This window comes from Varanus komodoensis, unplaced genomic scaffold (genome assembly GCF_004798865.1).
Source record: "Varanus komodoensis strain SLA01 unplaced genomic scaffold, ASM479886v1 scaffold24, whole genome shotgun sequence".
Taxonomy (NCBI): Eukaryota; Metazoa; Chordata; class Lepidosauria; order Squamata; family Varanidae; genus Varanus; species Varanus komodoensis.
In genome coordinates, this window is record NW_025335641.1 from 4,192,458 (window position 1) to 4,202,355 (window position 9,898).

The following is a 9,898-nucleotide window of genomic DNA, read 5'->3' on the forward strand; positions in this document are numbered from 1 at the left end:
GGCAACAAAAGTGAGTAAACCCCTAAGTGAAACTGTCCAAATTGGGCATTATTAGCCATTTTCCCTCCCCGGTGTCATGTGACTCATTAGTGTTACAAGGTCTCAGGTGTGAATGGGGAGCAGGTGTGTTAAATTTGGTGTTATCGCTCTCACTCTCTCATACTGGTCACTGGAAGTTCAACATGGCACCTCATGGCAAAGAACTCTCTGAGGACCTGAAAAAAAGAATTGTTGCTCTACATAAAGATGGCCTAGGCTATAAGAAGATTGCCAAGACCCTGAAACTGAGCTGCAGCACTGTGGCCAAGACCATACAGCAGTTTAACTCAGAACAGACCTTGCCATGATCAACCAAAGAAGTTGAGTGCACATGCTCAGCGTCATATCCAGAGGTTGGCTTTGGGAAATAGACGTATGAGTGCTGCCAGCGCTGCTGCAGAGGTTGAAGGGGTGGTGGGTTAGCCTGTCAGTGCTCAGACCATACGCTGCACACTGTATCAAATTGGTTTGCAGGGCTGTCGTCCCAAAAGGAAGCCTCTTCTAAAGATGATGCACAAGAAAGCCTGCAAACAGTTTGCTGAAGACAAGCAGACTAAAGACATGGATTAGTAGAACCATGTCCTGTGGTCTGATGAGACCAAGATAAACTTATTTGGTTCAGATGGTGTCAAGCGTGTGTGGCGACAACCAGGTGAGGAGTACAAAGGCAAGTGTGTCTTGCCTACAGTCAAGCATGGGGGTGGGAGTGTCATGGTCTGGGGCTGCATGAGTGCTGCCGGCACTGGGGAGCTACAGTTCGTTGAGGGAACCATGAATGCCAACATGTACTGTGACATACTGAAGCAGAGCATGATCCCCTCCCTTCGCAGACTGGGCCGCAGGGCAGTATTCCAACATGATAACGATCCGAAACACACCTCCAAGACGACCACTGCCTTGCTAAAGAAGCTGAGGGTAAAGGTGATGGACTGGCCAAGCATGTCTCCAGACCTAAACCCTATCGAGCATCTGTGGGGCATCCTGAAACAGAAGGTGGAGGAGCGCAAGGTCTCTAACATCCACCAGCTCCGTGATGTCGTCATGGAGGAGGGAAGAGGACTCCAGTGGCAACCTGTGAAGCTCTGGTGAACTCCATGCCCAAGAGGGTTAAGGCAGTGATGGAAAATAATGGTGGCCACACAAAATATTGACACTTTGGGCCCAATTTGGACAGTTTCACTTAGGGGTGTACTCACTTTTGTTGCCAGCAGTTTAGACATTAATGGCTGTGTGTTATTTTGAGGGGACAGCAAATTTACACTGTTATATGAGCTGTATACTCACTACTTTACATTTTAGCAAAGTGTCATTTCTTCAGGGTTGTCACATGAAAAGATATCAAGTATTACAAAATGTGAGGGATGTACTCACTTCTGTGATATACTGTATATCCGTTGGGAGACGTCTAGAGCGTAGGTGGAGGAAATCACAGGATGAATCTGACCGAACACGCCTACAAGCTCATCGAGCCTATGCTGTGGCAGTGAGGGTGGCAAAGAAGAAATGCTTCTCCACTTCCATTGCCTCCTCACAGTGCCGTCCAGCGGAGCTCTTTCGAGTGGTACATGCGCTGATACACCCTGGCCCTAAGAAAGATCCTATACCACCTTCGATGGCCCGCTGTGACAACTTTGCCCAGCACTTTAAGGAGAAAATCGCTCAGATTCGTCATGAGCTGGACTCCACAAGTGATTCAGATCCTTTAGGGGAGATGCCAATGACTCCGTCTGGTCAGGTATTAATGGATGAATTTCAGTTATTGTGGCCTGATGATGTGGACAAGGACCTTGGACAAGTACGTCCCACCACCTGCTTACTTGACCCTTGCCCGTCGTGGCTGCTGACCAAAGCCAAACACGGGATTGGTGCCTGGATCCTGGAGGTCATTAACGCCTCTCTGAGGGACGGCCGGGTGCCTGCTCCTTTAAAGGAGGCGGTAATCAGGCCTGTCCTAAAGAAGGCATCCCTGGATCCAGAGATGGCTGCCAATTATAAACCGGTGGCCAACATCCTGTTTTTGGGCAAGGTGTTGGAACAGGTGGTGGCGGGACAACTCCAAGCACTCTTGGATGAAACTGATTATCTGGACCCATTTCAGTCCAGCTTCAGACCCAGGTATGGTACTGAATCTGCCTTGGTCGCCCTGTATGATGACCTGTGCAGGAAGAGAGACAGGGGGAGTCCCCCAGTTATAGACAGGGGGAGTGCATCCCCCCATTTCAACTGTTGGTTCTCCTGGACCTCTCAGCAGCTTTCGATACCATCAACCATGTTATCCTCCTGCATAGGCTGGCGGGGTTGGGAGTAGGAGGCACTACTTGGCAGTGGTTCCGCTCCTACCTTGAAGGCCGATTCCAGAAGGTGGTGCTGGGGGACTTTGGCTCTGCACCATGGCAACTATGCCATGGAGTACCGCAGGGTTCCATTTTGTCCCCCTTGCTATTTAATATCTACATGAAACTGCTGGGAGAGGTCATCAGGAGGTTTGGGCTGCGGAATCATCAGTATGCTGCTGACACACAGCTCTACCTCTCTTTTTCAACTGATCCAGGTGAGGCAGTGGCTGTACTGAACCGGTGCCTGGCCAAGGTAATGGGCTGGATGAGGGCCAATAAACTGAAACTTAATCCAGAAAAGGTGGAGGTCCTGTTGGTGGGTGGATCGAGCTCCTGGGTAGGTGACTTGGGCCTTGCCCTGGATGGGGTGGCACTCCCTCTAAAGGACAGGGTCCGCAGCTTGGGAGTGCTCCTCGACCCGGAGCTGCCCTTGGAAGCTCAAGCGACTGCGGTGGCGAGGAGCGCTTTCAACTTCGGCTAATCCATCAGCTGTGTCCCTACCTGGAGGATGATTGCCTAGCGACAGTGACACATGCATTGGTTACTTCTCGGTTGGATTTCTGCAACGCGCTCTACGTGGGGCTGCTCTTGAAGACAGTCTGGATACTTCAGATGGTGCAAAAGAGAGCAGCCAGGTTGCTGACGGGGACTGGGTGTTATTTTCATATAACCCCAGTCCTATATCGGCTTCACTGGCTTCCCATCAAAGTCCGGGCTCAATTCAAGGTGCTGGTTATCACCTATAAAGCCCTAAACGGCTTGGGGCCTGGATATCTAAAGGAATGCCTTCTTCCATATTTGCCCTCCTGCCCCAAGATCAACAGCAGAGGCCCTCCTCCAGGAACCCTCTGTGAAAGGTAATAGGAGGCAAAGTACCTGGAGGAGGGTTTTCTCTGCGGTGGCACCCCCCCCTCCATGTTATGCACTCCCCAGAGGGGTCCGCCTGGCGCTGTCATTATTTGTTTTTCGGCACCAGGTTAAGACCTTTTTATTCCAGCAATATTTTAATAACTTTTAATATTGGTTCTTATATGTTTTTAACTGCAGCCAGTGTGGATCTGTAATTCATTTGTGTTATGTTTTATATTATTTTATCTATGTAAGCCATCCTGAGGCCTTCGTGACAGGACAGCATATAAATAATCTAAATAAATAAATAATAAAAATCCAAACTGGAACTTTCCCTTCCCTTTCGAGAAGGACTGGACTCCACCTTCAGGATGGCCCATGCTGCTTGAGGGTGAGATGGTGGCAATGGCAGATTACCCTTAACTGCTCTGTTTTCTTGGCCTGGCACCTCATGATGGGGTGCCTCCTTGAGCTCTACCTCCTCAGCTCTATAGTGTCTCCCTCCTCCTTTGAGATGGTTTGCTTCCCACCCTCTGATTCATCCATGACCCTGGCTGTTCAAAGGCCTCTGCCAATTCCTGCTCATCCCCCTCCCACCTTGAATTGGTACTATAGCTGGGGGGCCCTCTCTACAGCCCCCCCCCCCCATGGAGTCAGTCAGTTCCTAATAATTAAGAACCTAATATTTAATTCCAAACATCCATGTTATGGAAACACTAGGGTCATTTTTCCCTGGTTTATTATTACATTTCAAGAGTTAAACTTTTGGGCACTACATCTAAGTATTCTAAATAGTAGTTTTGGAAATATATTTTCTTAAACAAATAGGATTACCAGTAGAATGACAACAACTTCTTGGAGTTCTGTTCTGATAGTAAGTAGAAAGACATTACAACTCTTCCAAGCCTAACCTGGATAGTAACCATGGCTATTTTCAGAAGTTGTATTGCCAGCTTCCAAGGCTTCCTTCCCCGGGCCCAGAATTTTTCACAGGGGTTCATGAAGAAGAATTTAAGCCTTCTTCTCAGCTGATCTTCTTGAAGCAATTCCTGACACATTGAAGGACGTTGCTTGTAGCTGTAGAGGTTTTCATCTTCATGAGAATTGCAACCGCTTACAGTAACGTCAGGATTTTCCATTGCTGCAACATACAAATCATGGATAAAACCAGAGAGACACTTTAACAATCTTGTAATGCATAACAGAATGTATACTTCTGGTTAGCTATGAGCATATCTAAAACACAATCTGGGCTAGTCTGTTTGGGGGAGGGATGGCAGATTACAGCCAGAAGTATAAAATGGATGGTGAAAACCCATATACACTACTCGCAAGTGCCAGTCAATTCAAAGGACCATCAACTAAGCCCATCAACTTACCAGTTAAACCCTGGACAAATCTGTTAAGGAAGCAGAAAGATTAAATCACAGCTCACATGGCTTCACTCTCTGAAAGTACTATTTTTAGAACCAAGCAACAGAAATATTTTCCATAAACACATAATGTCAAATGAGAGCTTTCCTGTTTTCTTAATTGGACATGTTCAAAGAGATACTCCTTAAATGTGTGTGTGTGTTGAGGGGGGGGGAATAAAAGTTATTTAAAAAAATCACCCTTGCATGAAAATACTTTTTTGAATCTTATTTGTGTTTCTTGCAGCACTCATTCTGAGGTCAGAATGTGCTCTACCTCATACCTACACACCACCCATGAGAAAGGGAGTCTTTGTATGCAAGCTGATTAGTAACTGTAAGATCCTTCAAATGGAGTAAAAGTCCTCCTCTCTCCAGATTGAGTGATGCTTACAGCAGACACATTAGAATCAATTATCAACAGGTATAATTCTATCTCTAGGAGACTGAATCAGGATAAAGGATGTTTATCACACTGCATGTGTTCAATTGCTTATCAAGGCTTGTGTCTTATCAGGAAGAACTGCTCTGTGAAGGATGACTGTAAACGTGATTGCCACTGTCAATACTTTCTACACTTAAATTTCCTTCTGACCTCACTCTTTACCATTCTTTCCCACATATTCATGTGTATATGAAGCTGAACACTCCGTGCATCTGAAGTAGGCTGCAGCCCGTGGAAGCTCAGAAAAGACAAAATGTCAGTACTCCTCGACCCGGAGCTTTCTTTGGAAGCTCAGGTGACAGCGGTGGTGAGGAACGCCTTCCTTCAGCTTCAGCTGATTAATCAGCTGCGCCCATACCTGGAGTACGACTGCCTGGCGATGGTGACACACGTGCTGGTGACTTCCCGCCTAGACTTCTGTAACGCGCTTTACGTGGGGCTTCCCCTGAAGACGGTCCAAACACTTCAACTGGTGCAAAATAGAGCTGCCAGGTTGCTGATGGGGACGGGGCGTTATGCTCACATGACTCCAGTCCTCCGTCAACTTCACTGGCTTCCCATTGAAGCCCGGGCCCAATTCAAGGTGTTGATTATGACCTATAAAGCCCTAAACGGCTTGGGTCCTGGCTACCTGAATGAGCGCTTACGTCCGTATATGCCCGACCGCCCTTTGAGATCTGCGGGAGAGTCCCTTCTCCGGGAACCCTCCATGAAAGAAATTAGGAGAGTAAGTACTCGGAGAAGGGCTTTCTCTGTGGTGGCGCCCAACCTATGGAATTCACTCCCCAAAGAGGTCCGCCTGGCACCGTCGTTACTGGTTTTTCGGCGCCAGGTAAAGACCTTTTTATTTAAACATCATTTTAATTGTTAAAACATATGATCTGGCCAGGGCAACTTCTTCTTCCTTCTCTTTTCTCCTCCTATATTTTTATTTACTTATTTTATACTGATAATTTTAATTTTATATTTATAACTCAGTGTATTTTTTGTATTTTTGTATTTAATGGTAATTTATTATGTTCTATTGTATTTCAATGTATTTTATTGTGTTGTAAGCCGCCCCGAGGTTTCGGCAAGGGGCGGCATAGAAATGTTATAATAATAGTAATAATAATGATGATGATGATGATGTATTGGTCTTTAAGGTACCAAATGCATTGGTCTATTGTTGCAAGTTTTTGGTGACTGACAACAAACCATTTCTCAAACTGGGGGAAGGCAGAAGAGATCCTCAGGGTATAAACGAAGACTTGCCAGCTCCCATATCAGTGGCTGATAGCTGAAGGCAACTTTCTTTTTCCATCACAGCAGCAACAGGGAGAGGGGAAATATATGGCCCTGCCTACTGCAAGTCTTCCTTTGCCACCCTTGCTTCCACCCTTCCCAAGAGCACAGCAAATAATCACAGGATGGTGAAGACCCATTTAAGGTTCAGTGGCTTATGGGTGGCAACTACCCAAAGGAGCTGTGAATGGAAGGTACCTGAAAGCCTTCATATATGTGTGAGGCTCTACTGGTAGCTTTTTCGACTTGTGCTATGCTGAGGCAGCCAGAAAATATTTGACAGCGCCATGATCCAGTATCTTGTTTTCTCTGCATGTAGCTCAAATAGCACCAAGCTTCTTTGCATCTAATTATCTTTCCTTCTGGTTCTCTTGATCCTATCTCTTCCACAGGATATTTGAATTATTTAGAGTTGTGTGTGCACCAGAGGTCAAAATAATCCAGGAGTCAGTTAACATGCTGCAGTATATTTTGTCTGTTTGTTTAGTATACATTTAACTGTCCAATAAGTTCTCTTGACTGAACAATACACTTGAAACATAAAATACAAACATTAAACGTTTGTTTAGATATGGAGTAGCAGTTGCATTTGAAAATATATATAATAGTAAGCAGAGCAGAATAAAATCAAAATAAAACCAGCAGCAGAATAAAGTACTAGAAGTTTATTTTTTACTCAAGTAATTGTCCATACTAAAGCTACAGCTTTCCATGGGGAAAAACTCACTGGAGGGCTAATTTTAAGGTGAACATATGCAGCTATACTTTGCACAACACATAGCCCTAATAACTTTGGGTTAGATTGCAATCATGAACACATCAGTGCATTGGACATAATGGGATTTATTTTTTAAGACATTCATAAAATTGTGCTGTTATTATGGAAAACAAGGAAGCCTCGGTTTGGAAAACAAAATCATGTATGTGGAGAAGCAGCAGCTAATCTACGAAGTAGTAACTTTCATTCCCTTTTGGACAATCCAGCACTCTTGGAAGGCTGTTTTACAATAATGAAGCATTATCATATTTCAACTAGAGGTTTATAGGAGTTGATAACAATCAGGAAGCATCAGCATTTGCAAGAACTGGAAGGCGTTCATGCAAATGACTTTAAAGAAAGGACACAGAATTAGAAAGACCTCACTGAAGCATAAATAAAGCCAGATCTAGGGTGTTATTTTGCTCCGAATCCTTTCAACTGTTTGCTATGAGTGAGAAGGGCTTTGAGCCAAGACTCATAGATGCTTAACCCCATAACCTCTCTAGGCCCATCACTAGGTTGAAGAAATTTAAGGCTGAAAATCGTTTGCCCACTTACCTGCGAGTAAGGCTTACTGCATATAATGGACTTACTTCCAATGGGTAAGAGGCTTACACTGATGCTATTTTTATCAGCATATATTTGTATATCAGTAAAACAGCAGTTTCTTTTTGGAGGGTGGGGGGAGATGTAGATGGTGGGGGAATAAGTCACAGTAAATGCCATCTTACAAGCAATAATCAGTTTTGATGAGATTTGGTGAGACTGAAGGGGACACAGCTCCTCCTACTTGCAGTTTATATAAATACCTGAGTGTCCCTTTTCAGGGAGCCTTCTTGGTTGTGGTGCCTGCCTTTCCCAAGGAGGATTTCCTTGTGCCCAGAATTATCTTTTCAATACTGAATGAAAACATTCCTTCCCCCCACTCAAGACTTAAAAAATCAGATACGTTATTGCATGAATAATACAAACAATAAATGCAAAACACAAGGCAACTATTGTCTCATTCATGGGGCTGATGTCTTTTTAGTCTGTTTAGCTGATTAAAACATTTTGAAGTGACTGCACTCATTCATTAATCAATCAGTGGCTGCAGCCCTGCCTACCTCCAGGGCCAGCTCTCAGTCCTGAAATGATGAAAAAGTGTAGACAAAATACTTTGTGCCACTTTTAACACAAGCACAAGCTTTTGCAGACCACAACCCGCTTCTTCAGAGGCAAGGAGCATTTGGGAGAACTTCAGGTGGATACAACACACAGTGCAGGGTGAATCTCACAGTTCCCACTGGGACAACCTTCTCTGCGCTACAGCCAGGAAGAACAGCTGCCCAGAGAGGTGCGGCTGTGAGGTGGTATAGAAATGAAATTAAATAACACCACTCAGGTGTTTCAGATTTCTTTAACCTTCAGCTGCAGCCCAGAAAGGTGGGCGTTGTGGTCCCTGTTGGGAGGTTGGGAAAGGCTACTCTGGAAAGCGAGGACAGTGTCTCTGAGCATGCACAAGCGTCCTTCTTCGCAGGGTGCCAACTCCAACCTATTCGAGCGAGGATCCCCCTGGGAAAGGGCACCTAAACAGATCTGGACCGTCCCCACACGGCGCCCTTTTCAACGGCTGCGAAGAAGGCGCATCAAGCTTCCCGACTCACGCCGTCGCAGCGAAAAGCCGCCCCCGGTCCCGGAGCTTTCCGCCGACGGGCTCCTTGCTCCAGGGCGTCCCTCCTCCCTCCCGGGGGTGCAGGCGAAAGAGCGCCCGCCGGATCCTGAAGACCGACCTTTGGCGGGGCAGCGCGAGAAGCAGCGCATCTCGTGGCAGGCGCCCGAGCCGCGGGCGCCCGAGCCGTCCATGAGCGTCCTCCTCCCGCCCTCGCCCCGCTCCCCGGCGCTGCATCCTCCTCGGGCGACTTACTCATCGCCACCGCCGGGCTCACGTGCACCAACCGTCGCCCCCTTCGCGCCGGCAGGAAAGCGCGGCCCCTGGAGGCGCAACCCGACACCCGACGGGGGCCGCGGGCAGGCGAAGCGATGCCGCTGCGCTCCGCTCACCTGCCGCAGGCGGCAGGGCCGGGCGCCGCTGCAGCGCCTGCTCGGTACGGCGGCGGCGGCGGCGGCAGCCTCAGGGCGAGTCCGGCTTCATAGCGGCCCGGGCGGCGCTGCCCGAGAGCGCGTCCGCTGAAGCCGCCGGCCGAGGCTCGAGATCGTGCCGGAGCAGCGTCCGCAGGGCAGCCACTGCGGCGGCACGTGACCGCCGACCGCACCGGCGGCGGCGGCGGCAGCCTCCACCTCCGCCGACAATGTGATCAAGAGTCAGCGGCATCTCGGCCGCGCCTGTCCCTGCATCATCACCAACACCATCATCATCATCATCACACCGAGACTTTAAGGAACCCCTCCCCCCACACGCACTTTTCTTTAGCTGCCGGGCTGCTGCTAGGCTCATAAAAGCTGGCGGGGCGGGGAGGACGTAGTGGGGTGCAGGGCAGGCCAAAATGCATACATTTGTATAGAATTTGTATTTGTTGACCGATTTATTCAGATACAGTTGGAAGGGGCCTAGAAGGGCATCGGGCCCAACCCCCTGTTCTATGTACGGGGGCTGAATTCTAAACAGGCCTGATCCTGGTTAGCTTCCAAGGCTATAAATATTTCTTTGGAGGCTTTTCACGGTGGCTTTTTTCACCCCAGGCCGTCTGCAACAGTGAAATTAATGAAATCTGAGGAGTAGTAAAAACAGCGAACAAAAGCACCATCGTAAGAAAAGGCCTACAGCACAAAT

General features: G+C 47.6%; 1 protein-coding gene across 1 annotated transcript in view; it reads right to left on the reverse strand.

Annotated features, from left to right (window-relative positions):
• The window catches only part of MCOLN3 (mucolipin TRP cation channel 3), a 20,778-nt gene extending 16,406 nt beyond the window's left edge, over nucleotides 1-4,372 (reverse strand). Inside the window, exon 1 of the mRNA XM_044432444.1 lies at nucleotides 4,136-4,372. Within this exon, the coding sequence (XP_044288379.1) occupies nucleotides 4,136-4,363 (228 nt within the window). The 5' untranslated portion in view covers nucleotides 4,364-4,372. The remainder of the gene's footprint in view (nucleotides 1-4,135) is intronic.
• Between the last annotated feature and the right edge of the window lie 5,526 nt (nucleotides 4,373-9,898).